The sequence below is a fragment of the Pteropus medius genome, unplaced genomic scaffold (assembly GCF_902729225.1).
Source record: "Pteropus medius unplaced genomic scaffold, Ma_sr-lr_union100, whole genome shotgun sequence".
Lineage (NCBI taxonomy): Eukaryota > Metazoa > Chordata > Mammalia > Chiroptera > Pteropodidae > Pteropus > Pteropus medius.
The window spans coordinates 29310319-29330586 of record NW_024352787.1 but is presented as its reverse complement, the minus strand read 5'-3'; the positions used below and the strand labels follow the sequence as shown (position 1 = coordinate 29330586).

Sequence of the window (20268 nt, the reverse complement as noted above, 5' to 3'; positions counted from 1 at the left end):
AGCTCGGAGTAGGGTCCCTCCCGGGCGACAGGAGCTTATGTTGCACCAGGGTGATGGGCTCTGTAGGAGCCATGGCCCACACTCGGGGGGAGACGCGCTCCCAAGAAGAACCTGAGCAGCATCCCCGGAGCAGGTGGGGCTTGAGACGCGTTGGCGGCTCTTGCCCGGGGGGGCGGGGCCTCCCCGGGCGCGCCCACAGGGAGGGGCTGGGCCTGGGCCCGGGGACCAATGGGGCGCGTGTGTTGGGGGGGCAGGCTCTGGGCCTGGCATCCCGGTAACCTGAGCTGTCTTTTCCGGCACCGCGACCCTCCGCCGGTAGCGGACCCCTCTGGCTCTCGGGATCACACGCCCCGGGCGGCTGCGTCCTCCGGGTAGGTGAGTGAACGCCCTGCCGCATCCGGGCGGTGGGGGTGCGCCTGGCTAGGGAGAAGGGGGATCGCGGCCCCCTTCTACCTGCCTTGGGAGAAAGGGGGCAGGAACCAGTGGGGAGGAGGACCTACCTTGTGTTACTGTTTTGGTAGTCGAAGGATGTGTTTGTGTTGGTAGTGTTTGGGGGTGCCTTGTGTAGATGGGAGAAATCTGGTGAGGTAAGAAGAGGAGGGGCTGCTTTGAGCTGGTTTAAGAAAGAGAGCTGATGGAGGAGGATGGGGTGTTGGAAGATTTGGAAGTTTCTTGTTGCCCATAGGTGAGGTGACTGCATGGGGAAGCTTGAGGGAGGGGGTGGCTCAGGACTTAAGAGGAGGGTATGAGGAGAGCTTCCTCCCCATAAATCACTTCCCTTTTGAGGGATTTGCTTCCTCTTCTACTGTTAGTTAAGAAGGGAGAGGATTTTCGCCCCTTTCCAGAGCCATTGCCATCCCTAGTCTCAGGGATATGGAGGAAGTGGTTGCCCCCAGGAGCTGCGAGAGGCTTGATACTCAGATTCTGCCATTGTTGGGCCAGTGGCCAGGGCCAGCCATCGCCGCCCCCCTCCCCCCCGCCAACTCTTTGTGGGTGCGTGTGTGTGTGTGTGTGTGTGTGTGTGTGTGTGTGTTTGCAGCTCTCCCTTTGGGTGAGGCTTCTGAGTGCTTAGAGGTATTTTGGGGGCTCAGTGGACCTGCTTTTCATTTGGTATACTCTCTTGTGCAGGTCTCATAACCCATCTGGCTTCCTCTGCCTACTCTCCGCCATGGCTAATGAGAACTCTCCTTTGCTGGCCTACCAGCTCCTGGGGGAAGAGGGAGTTGCCTTCCCTGCTAATGGGGCCGGAGGGCCTGGAAGTGCATCTGCCAGGAAGCTCTCCACCTTCCTGGGTGTGGTGGTGCCCACAGTCCTGTCCATGTTTAGTATAGTTGTCTTCCTGAGGATTGGTGAGTGAATGGGGATGGGCTTACTCAAGGGTGCAGTGGGAGCTGGGGGGTACTTGGATGAGGTTGGGGAAGAGCCCTGAGAAAAGTGGGCGGATGAAGGGCTTGGGGAGGGGGCTTCCTGTGGTCTGTGTTCAGCTCTGGCCTAGAGGTTTATTAATGACCAGTGGGGTGGGGTGAGGAGGTGTGGGATGTGGAGGTGTGTGGTGTGTGGGGTGTGAGCTACCCTCTGACCTGCTTTGCCATTCCTGTTCCAGGGTTTGTGGTGGGCCATGCTGGGCTGCTGCAGGCTTTGGCCATGCTCCTGGTTGCCTACTTCATCCTGGCACTCACCGTCCTCTCTGTCTGTGCCATTGCCACCAATGGAGCTGTGCGGGGCGGTGGAGCCTACTGTATCCTCCAACATTGATGGACTGGTGTCTGGGCTCTTTGGTCTTGTAGGAGGGAGGAAGGGGTCCCTCCCGCCATCCCCTGGCAAAAGGGAGGCAAGTCCTAATGAATGTTTTGCAGGCAGGCTGGTATGGGGATGGTGACCAATGTAGTCTTACATGTTAGTGCCATTTTCCAGTATGCCAGGTGTCTTTCAGCTGTCATTTTGGTTCTCCTAACAGTCTTATTAGGTTGCATTCATTTTACAGAGGAAGAAACTGGAACTCAAGAACATTAGGGACTTGTGTGAAGCCACATGGCTTGGGAGTGGCTGCTCTGGGAGCCATTACTGCTGGGAACAGTCCTAGTGTGTACAGTGAGACAAGACCCAGTAGGGTCAGCTTCAGAGTGCTTTGTGCTGAGGCCCTTCCTCATGGTCCATTTCAGTTTCTTTTCCCTTAACACTCACCCCCTGCTTCCACTTTTAGTCATGATCAGCCGGACTCTGGGACCTGAGGTTGGAGGCAGCATTGGCCTCATGTTCTACCTGGCTAATGTGTGTGGCTGTGCTGTCTCCCTGCTGGGGCTGGTGGAGGCCGTGCTCGATGTCTTCGGGACTGGTCTGTGCTCATGGCATCTCTGTGGGTTTGCAGGGTCTGGTATTCTGGGATCATGAGGGAAAGAGGCCCATTAACTTGGCTTTCTCGAGCTACATACAGCTGTTCCTAGCTGTATGTAGATGTCTGAGAGATTGTCCTGGCCCACAGAGAGCTTAACCATCTAGTCACAGAGGCCAGGCTAATACCCCTAAAGTCGACATCAAGATTGGTAGTACCCACTAGGCAGGGCTAGGATGCTGGGGTACAGTTGAGTGGGGGAGTAGGGAAGATGGCTTTTCTGAGGACAGGTGGGCCAAAGAGGGGATCTGTTCCTGCTCTGAGTCACGGTTGGGGTTCCTCCTCAGAGCCTGGCCTTTTAACCCTGTTCCTTCTTCTGCAGATGCCACTGGGTCCAGTGGGCTCCGTGTCCTGCCCCAGGGCTACGGCTGGAGTCTGCTCTACGGCTCCCTGCTGCTGGGCCTGGTGGGTGGGGTCTGCACACTGGGGGCTGGCCTCTATGCCCGTGCCTCCTTCCTCACATTCCTGCTGGTCTCTGGTTCCCTGGCCTCAGTGCTGGTCAGCTTTGTGGCTGTGGGGCCCAGGATCATCCACTTGACCCCTCGGCCTGGCTCCAATGGATCCTCCCTGCTGCCCCAGGTTGGCCACTTCACTGGCTTCAACAGCAGCACCTTGAAGGCCAACTTGGGTGGTGAGCTGGGCCCAGGGGTGCTAAAGTTCTTGGGGTGAGGGGCAGGCACATGTGAAGGCTGGGCCCTGTGAATCTCTACATGAGAACAGATGTCAGAGAGAATCAGGGGCAGGAGGTCTGGACCTCGGAGCAGAGCAGTTCAATTAGGCTCTGTCCATCGTGTATTGGCCGGTGTGTGTTTGGCTCAGTGGGGCCCAAGAGTGACTGCAGCATAGTCCCTGCCTTGGAGGAACTTGTTTAGTTGGAGAAATAAGATGTACATTCAGGGAATAGTTAAATAGTGTAATAGACCAAATGTGATTCAAGTAGACAAGAATCACAGAGGTGTCAAGAGGAGCGAGACCAGCATGTGGCTGGGGAGGGCAGGAGCAGGTAGAGCTGGGGGTGGCCCAGGGTGGGCTAGGGAATTCAGGTAGGAGTGGGAGGGAAGACATCTCAAGAAAGAGTATGAATGAGGTCTGGAGGAGGGAGGAGAGTATTCAGGAGGAGGTGATGACCTGAGCCAGGGCCAGAGGTGAATCAGGGATGGGGTCTTGGTGAGGGTGGTGGGGGAGGCAGGGGTCTTGTGGAATGTGAGGAGCAGGTGGCAAGGCCAAGATGCCTGGATCACTAGGAGGGATGTTGACACCCTCTCCTCCCTGGGAACGATCCCTCCTCAGCTGGCTACTCCAAGGACTACACCACAGGCGCCATGATGACCTTTGCCAGCGTCTTTGCCGTCCTTTTTAATGGCTGCACAGGCATCATGGCTGGGGCCAACATGTCGGGTGAGAGTCCCTGCCTGCTGCCTCTTGGGGGTTAGGGGCTGCCACTCTGTGCCCCCATCTGGGTGCTCAGGGCTCAGGGATGTAGGGGATGGTGGAGGGCTGACCTCTCTCCCTCTGCTCCCTTCCCTCCAGGGGAACTGAAGGACCCCAGCCGGGCAATTCCTCTGGGCACCATTGTGGCTGTTGCCTACACCTTCTTCATCTACATCCTGCTTTTCTTCCTCTCCAGCTTTACCTGTGACAGGTGCCTGGGGAGGGAGTGAGCCTGGCCCTCTAGGGGCTGGAGGGCGTTGTCGGGGCAAGGTTTATATATCTGGATTACCAAACATAGCACAGGCTTGGGGGCAGATACTCAAGTTGTTAGAGTATAGGGAAGATGGAGACTGTTTCTCCCATAGGAAAGAGGTAGAGCTGCTGCTGCTGGTGGGAGGGCTCGCTAAGTAGTGACAGCCCGAAACTAGAATCTGCCACGTGCCTGCTACCGTGTAAATACTTGGTTTGGGGGTGGGGTGGGGAATGGCTTTCTAGTCAATTTCCATAAACAGTTGGCTCCTTGTGCATAGACTATTAGGAATTTCCATCACATGATTAAGCCTACAGCAGCGCAACAATAATTTATGAATGCCAAGTCTATCTCCCGGCACACTTGATCTATTACTGTGGTTCTTGAGATTAGGGCTGGGGTCAGTTGAGAATGTCTAGCTCTTAACCTCACCCAGTGTTGTGAGTACTGTTCTCACGATGACCCCAGGATGGCTGCACATTTTTTTTCAGTGTCCTTCTCTTTTCCTCCTTGTAGGACCCTACTGCAAGAGGACTATGGATTCTTTCGTGCCATCAGTGTGTGGCCCCCACTGGTATTGATTGGTATCTACGCCACATCCCTCTCAGCCTCTATGAGCTCCCTCATTGGTGCTTCCCGCATCCTCCACGCCCTGGCCCAGGATGACCTCTTTGGTGCGCTATCCCCTGCCTTGTTGCCCGGCTCTGGGCGTGCCCTCCTGTGTCTCTCAGTCTCTTCTTGGCCCAGGCTGATGTGTCTACTGCATTTCTGTTTGTACAGGAATGATCTTGGCACCAGCCAAGGTTGTATCCCGAGGGGGGAACCCCTGGGGGGCTGTGCTCTATTCATGGGTCCTAGTACAGGTAAGCTGTTCTTCCTCTTTAAGCTGCCCTTTTCCTCACCCTAAGCCCCTCCTAGTTACACTCACTGGACCAAGAGGGGATTAGGCATGGGCTGGGGGACGTGAATGAAAAGGCAGGATTCACTGGCATTTGGTGGGGGGGGGGTGGCTCAATGCTCAGCCTCTTGGTATGTGTCCAGCTGGTGCTCCTGGCTGGGAAGCTGAACACACTGGCTGCAGTGGTCACTGTCTTCTACTTGGTGGCCTATGCTGCAGTGGACCTATCCTGCCTGAGCCTGGAGTGGGCCTCGGCCCCCAACTTTCGGTGAGAGAATAAGATGCCTGTGTCCCCAGAAAAAGAAGGAGAAATGGGAAGGACTCAGACCAAGAGGGGTGAGGCTGGGAATGAAGTGGAGTGGTCTGGTGTTCAGAGCTAGCCCTGAGTGGCCTTCCTTCTCTCTGTTCACCTGCAGCCCCACCTTCAGCCTGTTCTCCTGGCACACCTGCTTGCTAGGGGTGGCCTCCTGCCTGCTCATGATGTTCCTCATCAGCCCTGGGGCTGCTGGCGGCTCCCTGCTGCTCATGGGCCTGCTTTCTGCCCTGCTTACTGCTCGAGGTGGCCCCAGCAGCTGGGGCTATGTCAGCCAGGCCTTGCTTTTCCATCAGGTCAGAGGAGCTCGGAGGAGGGTAGGGAGGGTTGGAGGCAGTCTGAGAAAACCTACCTGACAAGGAGTCCTTCATGTCCCTTAGCTAGAGTTGGAGTTTCTGTCTGAGAAGTCTTGAGTGATGGGGGCTACCCACTTGAGCCCTTCTTTCCCACCACCTTACTCTGTCCCCAGGTGCGCAAATACCTGCTCCGGCTGGATGTTCGGAAGGAGCACGTGAAGTTCTGGCGGCCCCAGCTGCTGCTCCTGGTGGGGAATCCCCGGGGTGCTCTGCCTCTACTGAGGTTGGCCAACCAGCTCAAGAAGGGGGGTCTCTATGTGCTGGGTCATGTCACCCTGGGAGACCTTGGTGAGTTGCCCTCTATTCCTCCTCTCCCTTTTGGTTTCAGACACTCCTGTGTTCTTTGTGTCCCAGAGGCCTCATGCTTCTTCTCAGATGACCCTTCCAACCAGCACACAGCCCTGCCCAGAACTTTTTCTTCTGCTCATTTTGGATTTGGACTCTAGGAGAAAGTATATGAGTTTGGCCTACATTTGCTGCCTTCCTTCTCTGCAGACTGCCTGCCCTCAGACCCTGTGCAGCCACAGTATGGAGCATGGCTGAGCCTTGTGGACCGGGCCCAGGTGAAGGCCTTTGTGGACCTCACTCTCTCGCCCTCTGTGCGCCAGGGGGCTCAGCACCTGCTCCGGATCTCAGGTCTTGGTAAGCTGCTCCTCCCTGGGTCCCCTCTGCCCACTCTGAGGCCCTTTTCAGTCTCCACTACAACCCCACCACCACCTAAGAGAATAAACCACAGATTACAAACCCCAGAAGGAACCCACAGTCTAGTGCAGATAAGACATGGTGTTCAGAGATAACATACAATGTGTGATCGTCTCTGAAGAGATGTTTAAGGACTAGAGATGAGGTGACACTTATATTTTTCTGACCCAAATGTTGGGGCACAGGCTCTGAACATCATGTTGTATATCTGGGGGCAATGGAAGAATATTGGAAGCTGGGGACTACCCCATCAAATCTGTAGCAGATGGTTTTTAACCACCCGAGTTCAGAGAAAGGAAGATCACTCATGTGGCCAGCAAAGGTTTTGTGATTCGATGGTATCTCACTTGGGCCTTGAAAGGGGCAGAGAATGGGGAGTGGTGTAATACAGCCCCAGATACTGCAAAGATGCAGAGGGTGTATGGGGCTGATGTTTTTGAGTGGAGTGGAAGTTTCCCAGCTTTGTGACTGTGTCTTAGTGCTGAGGCCTCTGGCCTTGTATCCCAGCTCCCTCTAAATTCATGCTTAGCCTCCTCCTTCTTTCTTAACCCTGGGACAGGCTTCTGTCCCCCGAGTGCACGCTTCCTTCTCCACTTAGAATCTGGCTAAAGATCAAGTTTTGGACATTGCCCTGTTTGGTGTAAATCAGAACCCTGGAAAATGCTTAGGAGGGGGTATGACTAGTCTAATTTGCAAGATCAGCTAGAGTTCACACGTGCTGAGGTGTTTTAGGAGGTTATTAAGCAATATGAGATAGACCCTGGAGCATCTGAGGGCCTAGTCTCTCCTCAGCCCCACCTTTTGTGGGAAAATCTGTGCCAAGAGACCACTACTTTTGTGAAACTTATTCTGTGGAAAATGATTCAACTAAAAAGAAAAAGATTTCCTTTAAACAGTAGATTCTCCTGATGACCCATTTGTGTCAAGAGAAAGGGTCTTAGAAGATGTTTCAGATCTTCCTGTACAGTCAGCCTTCTTAAGGGGAAGGGGGATGGATTATTTGATTCTATATTGGTTGTTCAAAAATAAAAACCAGGAGTGTTGGCAGGGATTTGGGGCATCATGGTTGATACACCCACAGCTAAGAGGTCCAGAGAATGGGCTCTAGTGCTGGGTGCATTGTGTTCACCTGCTTCTCCAGTATATACCTTTGGGCAGGTAATTTCACTGCTCTGTCTCAGTTTCCTTATCTGTAGAAGGGAGTGAGTAAATAGTCTCTACCTCATAGCATTGTTTCAAGAATCAGATTAGTTAAAACATGAAGTGCTTTCAACAGAACATGGCCCCTGGTTAGCAGGCAGATGTTAGCTGTCCCTTCTCTAGGTACCATGCTTTGGACATGCCATCATTACAGAAATATTACACAGCCCCAGCCCCGAGTTCTCATCCTCCCCCAGCAGAATCTGGGTGCTGTTTCCCTGGATATTAAGGCCATAAGCTTAATTATTCAGGAGTTCTGGTTTAACATTGGATCGGACTCATCATGAAAAAAATGTGCTGCTAGAAGCCTAGAGTGAATGTATCCTACTGCCACCCAAAGTGCTCATTAGTTAAAAGAATCCTAAGGTGAACTTTGCCTATTTGAACGGCGGAGATTAGTCATGGAGATAAATAAATGCACGCGAAAGTGTTCGGGAAAACTAAAAGTCATTATGCAAACATGCATAACTTTGCCCTAAGAGTCCAAGCAGAGTGCAAACTATAATATACCTGATGTTGCCATCAGTGTGTATGAGTGGATTCATATAGGGTGTAAACTCAGTTGTTGAGTCTGATTCCTTTCAGTTCTTTCCCATTTCCTCCTCTCTTCCCCCAGGTGGCATGAAGCCCAACACGTTGGTCCTGGGTTTCTATGATGATACACCACCCCAGGACCACTTCCTGACGGATCCGGCTTTCTCTGAGCCTGCTGAGGGCACCCAGGAGGGCGGGTCCCCAGCTCTGAGCACCCTGTTCCCTCCACCCCGGGCTCCTGGGAGCCCCCGGGCTCTTAGTCCCCAGGACTACGTGGCCACAGTGGCAGATGCCCTCAAGATGAACAAGAATGTGGTTCTGGCAAGGGCCTGTGGGGCCCTGCCCCCTGAGCGGCTAAGCCGGGGGTCTGGGGGCACCTCTCATCTGCATCATGTGGATGTGTGGCCCCTCAACCTGCTGCGGCCCCGGGGTGGGCCCGGCTACGTGGATGTCTGTGGCCTCTTCCTGCTGCAGATGGCAACCATCTTGGGCATGGTGCCTGCTTGGCACAGTGCCAGGCTCCGGATCTTCTTGTGCTTGGGGCCTCGAGAGGCCCCGGGGGCGGCAGAGGGGCGGCTTCGGGCACTGCTGAGCCAACTCAGGATCCGGGCCAAGGTGCAGGAGGTGATGTGGGGTGATGTGGCTGGGTCTGGAGAGCCTGAGGAGGAGGAAGGGGACTTTGTGAATAGCAGGCGGGGTGATGAGGAGGCAGAGGCCCTGGCATGCAGCGCTAACGCACTGGTTCAGGCCCAGCAGGGGCGAGGCAGAAGAGGAGGGCCTGGGGGGCCTGACGGTGGGGATGGTGAGGAGGGGCCCACCACAGCCCTCACCTTCCTGTACTTGCCTCGGCCGCCTGCTGATCCTGCTCGCTATCCCCACTACCTGGCGCTGCTGGACATTCTGAGCCGAGATCTGGGTCCCACGCTGCTCATTCACGGTGTCACCCCTGTCACTTGCACTGATCTCTGATGCCCCATTCCTGAAGTATAGCGTCCAAGTCTGGCAGCCCACCTTAATTTGTGGATGAGGAGGAGAAGGGCCACCTCCTGCCTACCTTGCCCACCGGACACAGAGCCAGGTGGAGGCATTAGGAGATCCTGGGCTGGGGCATCTCTGTCTTTGGGAGAGGAGCCCTGGTGCACTAATGCAGGGTAGGTGTCCCTGCCACCCTGGGAAGGCAGTCAGCCCTGCGTCCTCCCTCCCTTTACCAGTGCCTTGATGGAGGTTGGGTCTCTCCGCTTGTGACTCTAGGCTACCTCAGTTTTCCCTTTGCCCAACAGACTTGTTGATCTGTGAGGTTGTGATGTTTTGTTCTGTTTTATTTTTCTAACTACTAAGCGTGAATAAAAGACCAAAACACTACCGGCTGACTGAACACTGTTGGTGGTGGTGGTGGGGGCCGGGTAGGTGGGACAGGAAGAGGGAGAGATCTGTATTGGGGGAAAGAGGAGCGCTGGAATGTCCCAACAGCGAGGTGGCCACGTGCAGGACTTGGGGCGTGGGCCTGAGGGAAAGAGAAATGGAGGCTGCTCCGGAGCCCTCAGACTGGGGCTCCCGTGGAAAGGCCTCCCTGCTGGGCAGGAGGAGGCCGACTCTGGGGAGGAACTCGGTTTAGGGCCTAGGGGGCCACGTGACCCTCCCCCAGGAATGTGGTGACGTCACCGGGGGCGTGGCCGTCCCCCAAATTGGAGAGGAAAGGGAAAAAAAAGCCAGAAAAAGTTTCTTTCCTGGAGTTTCTTTCCGAAACGAGGTGTGTGACGGAAGAAGGGGTCAAGGCCTGAGGTCTGGGGTGCCGTGGGATTCTGACTGCTGTCCGGAGTCCCCTATTCTAGGCCATGTCGGGGCCCACCTGGCTCCCCCCGAAGCAGCCTGAGCCCGCCAGAGTCTCTCTGGGGCGAGCTCACCCCCGAGGCGCCCTGGGGCCGCCGCCAGCCCACGGAGCGGGTAAGGTAGCCCCAGTGTGGTGGAGGAGGCCACCGCTCCTGCTCCCGTGGAGCCTACTCCTGTCAGCCAGGCTGGATCCAGCCGCCCCTACCCTCTCTATGCTCTCCCTACCTCCTGCCTCATTCTTGGATCCCAGGTGTGGGGGGCAGGGCGGCAAGGGGCAGGGAAGGGGAGAAGAAAAACCGGAGAGGGGGGCCTCCACAAGTGTCACCCTTGTCTCCTTCCCCATCCCCACCTTCACTCTTTTCCCTCACCCCAGCACTCCAGCCCCACCCCAGGGTCAATTTTTGCCCCCTCCCATCTGAGCGGTGTTACCAGGCCCCAGGGGGACCAGAGGATCGGGGGCCAGCCTGGGTGGGTTGCCATGGAGCACCCCAGGGCTCGCAGGTGAGAACCGGGATTGTGGGGGGGCACCCAGGGCAGGAGATGAGGCCATATGATTTGCATTCTCCCTGCATTTGCTCTATTCCCAGGGTCTTCCCCCAGACAGGGGGGGTCTGCGGCCAGGAAGTCTGGATGCTGAGATAGATTCCCTGACCAGCATGCTGGCTGAGCTGGATGGGGGTCGTGGTCACACCCCTCGGCGGCCTGACCGGCAGGTAACGCTCCTAACCTGCTCTTATCCCCGCCCCCAACCTTGTCCCCTGCCCCCTTTTCCCCGCCTAGTCCCTTCTTTGTCCACCCAGCCCTCCTCCCACCTACCCTCCCCCTCTATGTAAGTGATGCACACATAGAAGCTGGGCCACTAGAGCTAAGTGGGCTGTCAGCCACTCAAGGGTGGACCCTTATCAAAAACCAGCCCTTACCTGATGGCCCCACACATGGGGTGGGGGGAGGTTTCCACAGCTGTGTGTGTACTGTAATGGGCCTGTGCACTCCTTTTTTATCTGTATTTCTCCCCAGGCTTATGAGCCTCCTCAGCCCCCTGCCTACCGCCCTGGCTCAGGCTCCCTGAAGCGGAACGGAGGGGGTGTTCCTCCTCTGCTTCTAGCATCCCACTATGGGGGCCCCACTCCAGCCTCCTATGCTACAGCCAGCACTCCCGCTGGCCCTGCCTTCCCTGTGCAAGTGAAGATGGCACAGCCAGTGAGAGGCTGTGGCCCCCCCAGGCAAGGGGCCTCTCAGGCCTCTGGGCCCCTTTCGGGCCCTCTTCCTCTCCCAGGCCGAGGTGAAGTCTGGGGGGCTGGCTATAGGAGCCACCGAGAGCCAGGGCCTGGGGGTAAAGTGGAGACTGCTGGGGTCTCCAGCCCTGCAGGAGGAGGAAGAGGAGGCGGGTATGGGCCCCAGGTAAGCCCCGGGTACTGGGATTTGGGGTCCTCAGACAACTAGACACTAATTGGGTGGGGTAGGGAGTGGTGTTTAAGTCCTGGTTGTCAGAAGTCTGGGGTATCAGAGCTCTGGACCCCTTAGGGGTATGGGGCAGGTCAGGAAATGTAGGAGGGAGGGGACTGGAGTGGTACATTGGTTTGAGGCCCACCCCTGGACCCTGAGCTGAGACATTCTCCAATGAACTTTTTGTGTGGAATTATCTGTTACTCTCTGGTATTTGACAGCATCAAGAGTTAGAGGTAGAGCCAAACCCTTGATTCTTACCTCTCAGGTTCCCCTGAGCCAGCCTCCTGAGGAGGAGCTTGAGAGGCTGACCAAGAAGCTGGTGTATGACATGAGCCACCCGCCCAATGGGGAGTATTTCGGTGAGCTGAGTCAGGGTGGGTGGAAAGGGTGGGAGGCTGGAGTCAGAGGGACAGTGGCTTTGGCTTCCTGGCCAAAGGGAGGTTGACTCTGTCCCTCCCTGTCCCCAGGCCGGTGTGGTGGCTGCGGAGAAGATGTGGTTGGGGATGGAGCTGGGGTTGTGGCCCTGGACCGCGTCTTTCATGTTGGCTGCTTTGTGTGTTCTACGTGCCGGGCTCAGCTTCGGGGCCAACATTTCTACGCCGTGGATAGGAGAGCGTATTGTGAGAGCTGCTATGTGGTAAGTGGTTGGGGCTGGGTGCTAGAGTCTGCAGAGGAGGCAGATGGCTTCCATCCAAGATGGGAACTAGATGTCCAAGTTCCAAAGAGCTGGGGGACTAAAACTGATACACAAGAAAGGAGGAATTAGGTAGCTAAATACTGGCTGCTGGAAGGGAAGGACAACAGCCTCTTACAAATTTGAGGCATTTTAGAGTTTAGGGAGTATGTTAAATTCCTGCAACACGCTGTGAGGCAGATATTACTAACTCCTGAAGGAAACTGAAGTTCATAGAAATTAAAATAACTTGTCTGGGAAGCTGCAGTGCTGGCATTTGCACTTAAGAGTTGTTCAAGGCCACCTTTCACTAAATCATATGCAGGGAGTTACCTAAACAGATGGGTGGGCTGGCAGGATGCCTGTAGGGCTGCCGTGGACCTCCCCAGGCCCTGACCTTCTTGCCCTCCTTCCCAACAGGCCACCTTGGAGAAGTGTTCCACATGCTCTCACCCCATCTTGGACCGGATCCTGCGGGCTATGGGGAAGGCCTACCACCCTAGCTGCTTCACTTGTGTGGTGTGCCACCGTGGCCTTGATGGCATCCCGTTCACAGTGGATGCCACCAGCCAGATCCACTGCATTGAGGACTTCCACAGGTCAGGCTGGGTCCCCAACTTTATCTCAGTATATTTAGCCTTTCTTATCTTCATTTCTTCAGTACCAGCCTCTCCTGTTTCTCACTCTTGCCATGCCTTGTTCTTGCTAACATCACTTTCTTCCCCAAGATCCAAGACCATACCTCTGGCTGCTTCCATTCCTTCCTGCATCCCACCTTCTCTGGGCTCCACTGTTAGTCCCCTCCAACCCTGGGGCTTGACAACCTCCTTGGTTCCCTTCTACCCCAGGAAGTTTGCCCCACGCTGCTCAGTGTGTGGTGGAGCCATCATGCCTGAGCCAGGTCAGGAGGAGACTGTGCGAATTGTTGCTCTGGATCGCAGTTTTCACATCGGCTGTTACAAGTGTGAGGTTAGGGGGCCTGGGCAAGAGGTTAAAGGGATTCTTGAGGTCTGGGGATGTTAGGTATGGTACAACCCAGGGGTCTGGGCCTGATGGAAAGTTGTTGCTTCTTTCTAACAGGAGTGTGGGCTGCTGCTCTCCTCTGAAGGTGAGTGTCAGGGCTGCTACCCGCTGGATGGACACATCTTGTGCAAGGCCTGCAGCGCCTGGCGCATCCAGGAGCTCTCAGCCACGGTCACCACTGACTGCTGAGTTTTCCCAAAAGCATCTGCTGCATTCTCCCTTCTCATCAACCACTTTCCCTGACATCCACCTTTACAACTTTGTCACCAAATGCTGTTTCCTCTTCCTCCAATCATGAAATAATAATCTCCCAAGAGTTTACATAACACTTCAGTCTGTTGTCTCATCTGATTCTCACAGCAGCCCCACACAAACACAACTGTTGTGACTGTGCATTTTTAGCTGAGACATGACGTCCCAAGTTGCATGGTTCCCAAGTGGCAGAACTTTGGTCTTCTTAGTCCTGGTCCAATTTTTGCAACTCTACCACAGTTGGCCCTCTGCATCCTGAGTTCAATCAACAATCAACGATAGAAAATTTCAGGAAATGTTACATTTGGCTAACATGTACTATGTAGTTAGACTTACCATGGTTGTACTTGGTAATTAACATGTACACTTTTTTCCTTGTCCTTAGTCCCTAAGCAGTACAGTGTAACAACTACTTACATAGCATTTACATTGTATTAGTTATTACAAGCAATATATTTAAAATATATAGTAGGATGTGTGTAATTTACATGCAAACACTGCACCACTTTATATAAAAGACTCGAGCATCTGAAGATTTTGGTATCCCCAGGAATCCTGGAACCAATCCTCTGTGGATACCAAGGTACCCCGCTCCCAAGGGGTGAATGTATATACCTTTTTTATGTAGTTTGGCATAGAGACACTCCTCTCGGGACCAAGGTTACAGCGTGCTCCAAGGAGAGCATTTCCTACTAAGTCTTCACAGTCAACTCACCTAACAAGGACTTGGTGGTATCCTCGGGGTGGTGGTGCATTTAATATGGGTTAAGCCAGATACTGCCTGTTGAGCAAGACCTTAACCTACCACCTACCTCATCAAAGAACTGGTTGGGGATGACACTGAGATTTGCCAGTTTTGCTTACAAGAAGGGAGGGGTGTGCCTTTGAGAAGAAAAGCAGGAACAATGGGTTTTGCAAGTTGCATTTTACCGAGGTACCAATAAAGGCTGGTTCCCCTGTGGGAGCACAAAATGGTGGTATAGGCTTTAAAATGGTTGCTCTATCCCGCTAAACGCCGGCACTCCCCAAACCCCTGCCCTGCGCGAGGAGCTACGCTAGATGAGGTCCGAAGGGCCGAAAGCAAAGTGGTGGGGTATAACAGCTGAAGCGAACTGGCTCGGAACCGGACACTTCTGGGTAAGTGCGACCTTTGGCCTAGGCCCGAGTAAGTTATCTTTTACATACAGAAGACCACCCCCTTCCCCAGGCTGCGCTTGGTCCAGTCCGGACTCCGTGGTTTCTCTCGGTCGCGTAGTTCTCGTCCCGGCAATCTCGCGAGACTTCTGGGTTCTCTCGCTCTCTCTCTCCCCCGCTTCCCATCATCCCCCGGTGCTCCCGGCCTTCTTTGGTTTAGTTCTAGTTAGAGCGGCGCGGGGAGTAGTTTGTAGTTCGAGGCGCCGTTCCGCGAGTGACGCAGGCGCTACGCGAGTGGCGCGCGCCGACTGCCCGTCCTCTGCTGTCCCCCTTTCTTCGCGTCTCGGCCCCGTAGCTTAGAGCGTCTTGTTTCTTTCTCACCCTCTGCGTCGTTTTCATCGCGCGCCAGAGGCAAGGGGCGGGCCTAGGTATCCTTGAGAACCAGCTAGCCGGAGCTCGAGACTAACGGCCGCGACTCCTCCCAGGTGGGGGATGGGAGGGGCCTTAAGAGCCCTGGCTGGGGCGATCGGGAGGGCAAGGCACCCGGGTCTGACGGGGGTGGGCGGGAGACCCCTGGGGACGAGCGGCGTGTCGGGGGCATCCAGTTGCTAGGGAAGAGGGCACGGGATGGCGGAGACTGCAGAAGGCTGGACTTTGCGGGTGGAGGTGGTTGTGCAATTCCAGAGGGGCGATCCTTGCCTCCTCTCGTCATTGTTCAATACCCTGACCACCCCTGTCCGGGCTCTAGGCCTCTTCAGACCGCGTCATGGGTGACAGTGACGACGAGTACGATAGAAGGCGCAGGGACAAGTTTAGAAGAGAGCGCAGCGACTATGACCGTTCGCGGGAAAGAGATGAAAGACGTCGAGGGGACGATTGGAATGACCGGTAAGACACTTTAACTCAGTTTTGTCCTCCATCTCATTTTGTTACATTTTCCTTGCAATTTTATTAGGGCAAACCATATGAAATCGCTCATACTTGACCGTTTCATGGGGTTCATTTTAACCTCTTTGCTGTTGGCCAAAGGTTTTTGAAATATCTAGAAGATCAAAGCAGTAGAGCTAAGAGTTTGAGTAGGGACAAACGATATTTATAAATTTACTTAAAATGTGTGCACTTTGTTGTTTGTAAGTTATACCTCAAAAAGGTTGGTTTTAAGGTAATATAGAATTGATTTGATCGGAGAGGTGGTCAGATCAATTCCCTGGCAAAATATGATTAAATTTCTTGTAATTTATCTTGCCTAAAATCAAAGTTTTTTGGGACAGTGATGATTGGGTTTGACAGTGATGGAGTTAGGTTTGATTCAGCTAATGATTAGTTTTCTAGAATATTCTTAATTGTAGATACGGTGTTTCGATTAAGAAACATCTGTTATGGTTTCAAATAAGGTAAGGTTAAGAGGAACTGTGGAAGATTTAATAAAAGAGGTATTACGAATTTCTAATTAGTGAGCAGATGGTACTGGCTTGATTTGGAAGCAGAAAAAAGTTTATGGTGACTTTGTGAGAGCATTTATTCATTCAGTACGGTTTTGAAAATGAATTTAGTAAAGCATTCAGTCTGTAAGTCGCTGTATCTCTTCACTGTGGAGACTGGCAGTTTGTTTTCTTTGGTATTTTCTAAGAAAAAAGAAAAGGTGTTCTGAATTCTGAAGATGGATAAGGAGCTTACACTCTGGGGGGCAAAATAGCTTGGGGTGTATGCTGTAAATGAGTATATATGAGAGGTCATCATAAAGATGGTAAGTTTTGAGGGAACAGACCTTTTAAGGAAAGAGTGGTTTGTCTAGGAGAGCTACAGGAAAGTGGCCCTTAGCACGAATTGGAAAGATGAGTAGGAAATCCCCAGACATAGGTGGTATGAACATCTTTGAATTGTGGATATAATTCAAAGAGCACATACTCCAGGTTTTTAGAGTAGTGGTTCTTAAAATGTGGCTACAGACCCTGGGATGGATGTGCGTGAAGTTACAACTGTTTTTGATAGTATCGACATTTTGCATTGATGGTGCTATAGTGATTGTGAGTAAAACTGCTGGAGCCTTAGTACAAATCAAGGCAGTGATACCATAAAGAAAAAAAGAGCCAATTTTGCTTAATGTCCTTGCTGAAGTGGTAGAACTTTAAAGTTGTATTAAATTGGATTCTTGAATGTACATCTTTTTAATACACACGACAAATGGGAAGTATGCATAAAGCACTTTTGTTGCATGTAGGGGGTACAGTGGTTATCTCCAGGAAGAGCATTTGTGGGATTGAGTTGTGAGATGAATAACAATGTGCGTGGGTGTGTGGGGGGGAATGCCTCCCCGCCTAAATGAAAGACTGTAAAATAGCGGTAATTCATATTTGGGTATTTGGCAGGCATTTTTCTTGAAAACAAACTAAGAGAACCTATTACATCAAGGAAAATTGTTAGTTTTGTTGCCAACGGAGAAGTGGAACTTTCCAGTGATAACTAAAATTTTGGGAAACTTTTATCTACCAGTGTGAGCTTGACAGCTCCCCACTACTTAAAGACTGTTCTGTGGAGATAGCGATATTAATAAATATGACATTTTTATGTTATGTACTGAAATGTGTCAAGATCCTTTCAAAGAGTAAAGTAGAACAATGGATGTTAATGTAGCACAGTACAAAATAATTGTTAATGTGGTTTCAGATTCAATATTGCATCCAGCCTTTAAGAAACTACCTCTTGTCAAATTTTAGGTGGTATCAAAGAATATTCCCAGTTATATGAAAAGGTCATATTAAAGTATTCCTTTTTCCATCTTCAGATCAGTGTGAAGCCAGATTTTCTTAATATTTTTCAACCAAACAACTTATCACAACAGATTGAATGTAGAAGCAAATATGAAAATCTAATCTAGCTGTCTCTATTAAGCCAGACCTTGAAAAGATTTGTAAATGTAAAGACTGCTACTTCTCTGACTAAACTTTTTTTAATAGCTGTTTTTCATAAAAATACATAATTTATGTTAATATATACAAAGTGAATACACAAATTTTTTTAATTTTGAAAACATTAAAGATTGATAGTTATAACTCACATAAACAAAAATTCTTTAATCTTCAATAATTTTTAAGAATGTAAGGCCAAAAAGTTTGAAAAATCACTGGGTTAGAGCAGAGGATTTTTAAAAAAAAATTTGTTACGATGAAGACGGGAGTGGCTGGTGACTGATGGAGACGCTGGAATGACAGCCAGAAACCAAGATTTTGAACAGTGTTCTGCACTGGCAAGGGCATGGCATGATCAGATTTGTGTTTGAGAAATATCACTTTGTAGAGAAGAGGGAGGACCAGAGGCAGGTAAGCAGAACCAGTGCTGCACTCAGAGAAATTTCTCAATCAGGGGATGACAAGGAAGAGGGCAGCTTTGATAGGTTTTGAGGCAGAAGATTAACAAGTCAATAACAAAGTAGTGGTGAGGGTGACACTTGACAGCTGGATATAGGGTGCTATATTGGTATACCACACATAGAAAACAGAAGGATGGAAGCAAGTTTGGGCCCATAGTGGTGGAAGTAATAGGCTGAATTCTGACATGTTGAATTTGAGGTGACAGTGGCTTTCTAGTAGGGGATTGTGAATGTTGGTCTGACACTCAGGAAGAAGCCAGGCTGGAGAAATAGAATTGAGAGCTCTCAGTTTGTGGGCCGAAGTGATGAAAGTAGGCAAGAGTCTTTTTCTGTCGAGAGAGTAGTTTTATAATTTTAGACTTTTAGTCTGGTGTTTCAGATAGGATAGGAAGCACCTGTCCAGGAATTTGACCTTGTGATATCCAACTGTGTCTCATTTACTATTACTTCTTCTTATCACCAGAGAGTGGGACCGTGGCCGGGAGCGCCGTAGTCGGGGTGAATATCGTGACTATGACCGGAATCGGCGAGAGCGCTTCTCTCCTCCTCGCCATGAGCTCAGCCCCCCACAGAAGCGCATGAGGCGAGACTGGTGAGATGGCAACAGTTTCTTTGTCTTCCCTCACTTCTGAGAACTTTGTGTGTCATTTCCTTTTCTTAAACGTTCATAAACCCATCTTTTTTTGTCCCTTTAAACCCTTGGGTGAGAGAGCACATTCCATATGTTCCCTCCCTCGGTCCTATCCTCCTTCATGCTCTGGAGCGATGATTCTCTCCTCTCTCTGACTTTTGTGTCCCCCACCCTCAGGGATGAGCACAGCTCTGACCCATACCACAGTGGCTATGAGATGCCCTATGCTGGGGGGGGTGGGGGCCCAACTTATGGCCCCCCTCAGCCCTGGGGCCACCCAGACGTCCACATCATGCAGCATCATGTTCTGCCTATCCAGGCCAGGTAAAAGACCTGGGGTCCTACAGTTCTTGGGAGAAGGGAGTTGGTGGGCTTATGGGAATGGATCGGGGTTGCTGAAGACTGGCAGGAACTGAGGCACACAGAGGTAGTGCCTGTAGGGGTGCCTGGGGTGATGTCCATGTGGGCAAAGGAAGGGGGTACCTGGCTACCTTGGCTCCCCCCACCCCCCCACCCTGTTCTCCCACAACCAAGACTTCCTGACCGGGCCCCCCCCCAGGCTGGGCAGCATAGCAGAGATTGACTTGGGTGTGCCACCACCGGTGATGAAGACGTTCAAGGAATTTCTCCTTTCGTTGGATGACTCTGTGGATGAGACAGAGGCAGTTAAGCGCTATAATGACTATAAGCTGGATTTTCGAAGACAGCAGATGCAGGATTTCTTCCTGGCTCATAAGGATGAGGAGTGGTGAGTGCCCCTACTTTCCTGTTATCTTTTCCCTAGCATGTATCCCCTGGCCCCGCCAGTGGAGCCTGCAGTCCTGTCCTTTTCCCATTTTCCCCAATCCAGAACTTCCTGGGGGGTGGGGGATGGGAAGTACAACAGCACTGGCTGATGGGTTCTCCTCCTCACTTCAGCATCTGCCACGGCCCCCTACCCATCTCCCTTCCCCACTGTCCTCAGTCAGTGGGACACCTCCAGGCACTTGGCCAGAGCCACCCGTTCCCTTGGGGCCGCAGACAGACTGTTTCCCACTTGCTGGATTTGGGTCATTGTCATCCCTGATCGCCGGGACCCTGTGTGGCTGTGGCATCCTCCCAAAAGCAACGAGTGAATTCAGACAAGAAAAGCAAAGATCTCAGGGTCGTTTGACAGAAAAAGAATTTTAAGTTTTTTCTTTTTGTGGATGTTTTAATTTTAATCAACCATCTTTTCCCCCCTTCCTGCTCCTCCTCCTCCTCCTCACCCTCTTTCTGCTCCTCCTCCTTGAAAAGAGCCAGAACTGGGAACTACACCCGCTCATCGACGGAGCTCGGAGCAAACCCACCTCCACCCCCACCATACCCAGCCCATACATGAGCCCCTGGGCTGAGCCGCGCTGCCCCGGCCAGGCAGACAGGCAGGGCACTGCTGTGCACAATGCAGCAGTTTAGCTGAATGTGATTACTCAGGCAGTTAGTCAGTCAGGGCCCCCACCGCGGAGTCCCGCGGGGGTGGGGCATCCGGGCCGGGACACCCCAGCCAGGAGCCAGCCGGTGGCCCACCTGCCAGCATGGGCCCTGGGCGCGCTAGTTAAATCTTGAGCTCTGTTTGACCAAGCGGCCAAGGTAAAGATCCTGGAGGTGATGCCTGTGGCTTTCCTTTTCTCTTACGCTCAACTTGTGGTTCTGTTCTGTCTTTTACTGACCCTTTTTTTCTTTCTCTTTATCTCACTCTCATGTACCTTTCTCTCCCTGTTTTTTGTTTTTGCTCCCTAACACTTTCCTCTGGTCCCCTGTGTCCCCCCTTCCCCCCCAGTTGCTCTGTCTGGTCTTCAGTTTTTCCCTTTG

General features: G+C 52.4%; 3 protein-coding genes across 5 annotated transcripts in view; all 3 read left to right on the top strand.

Annotated features, from left to right (window-relative positions):
* Positions 1-233: 233 nt before the first annotated feature.
* Positions 234-9439, top strand: SLC12A9 (solute carrier family 12 member 9). Of its 2 annotated transcripts, none has more exons than XM_039849453.1 (14): positions 234-371; positions 1129-1349; positions 1604-1738; positions 2204-2335; positions 2715-3023; positions 3683-3790; positions 3923-4034; positions 4590-4747; positions 4854-4936; positions 5115-5239; positions 5388-5580; positions 5754-5928; positions 6136-6282; positions 8159-9438. In XM_039849453.1, exons 2-14 carry the CDS (start codon positions 1169-1171, stop codon positions 9043-9045), a joined length of 2745 nt encoding a protein of 914 aa, XP_039705387.1. In that variant the 5' UTR covers positions 234-371; positions 1129-1168; the 3' UTR covers positions 9046-9438. The 2 variants fall into 2 exon arrangements, with proteins under 2 accessions (XP_039705387.1, XP_039705388.1); XM_039849454.1 differs by having other exon boundaries at positions 240-375; positions 8159-9439.
* Positions 9440-9582: 143 nt separating this feature from the next.
* TRIP6 (thyroid hormone receptor interactor 6) lies at positions 9583-13769 on the top strand. Of its 2 annotated transcripts, none has more exons than XM_039849462.1 (9): positions 9583-10020; positions 10280-10407; positions 10494-10619; positions 10924-11307; positions 11621-11714; positions 11823-11992; positions 12449-12627; positions 12877-12992; positions 13109-13769. In XM_039849462.1, coding segments are annotated over exons 1-9 (1308 nt in total). In that variant the 5' UTR covers positions 9583-9911; the 3' UTR covers positions 13111-13769. The 2 variants fall into 2 exon arrangements, with proteins under 2 accessions (XP_039705396.1, XP_039705395.1); XM_039849461.1 differs by having other exon boundaries at positions 9585-10020; positions 12877-12997.
* An 850-nt stretch (positions 13770-14619) lies between these two features.
* Positions 14620-20268, top strand: part of SRRT (serrate, RNA effector molecule) — an 11059-nt gene continuing 5410 nt past the window's right edge. Inside the window, exons 1-5 of the mRNA XM_039849455.1 lie at positions 14620-14922; positions 15186-15325; positions 18271-18399; positions 18616-18762; positions 18998-19186. Of these exons, the coding sequence (XP_039705389.1) occupies positions 15204-15325; positions 18271-18399; positions 18616-18762; positions 18998-19186 (587 nt within the window). The 5' untranslated portion in view covers positions 14620-14922; positions 15186-15203. The remainder of the gene's footprint in view (positions 14923-15185; positions 15326-18270; positions 18400-18615; positions 18763-18997; positions 19187-20268) is intronic.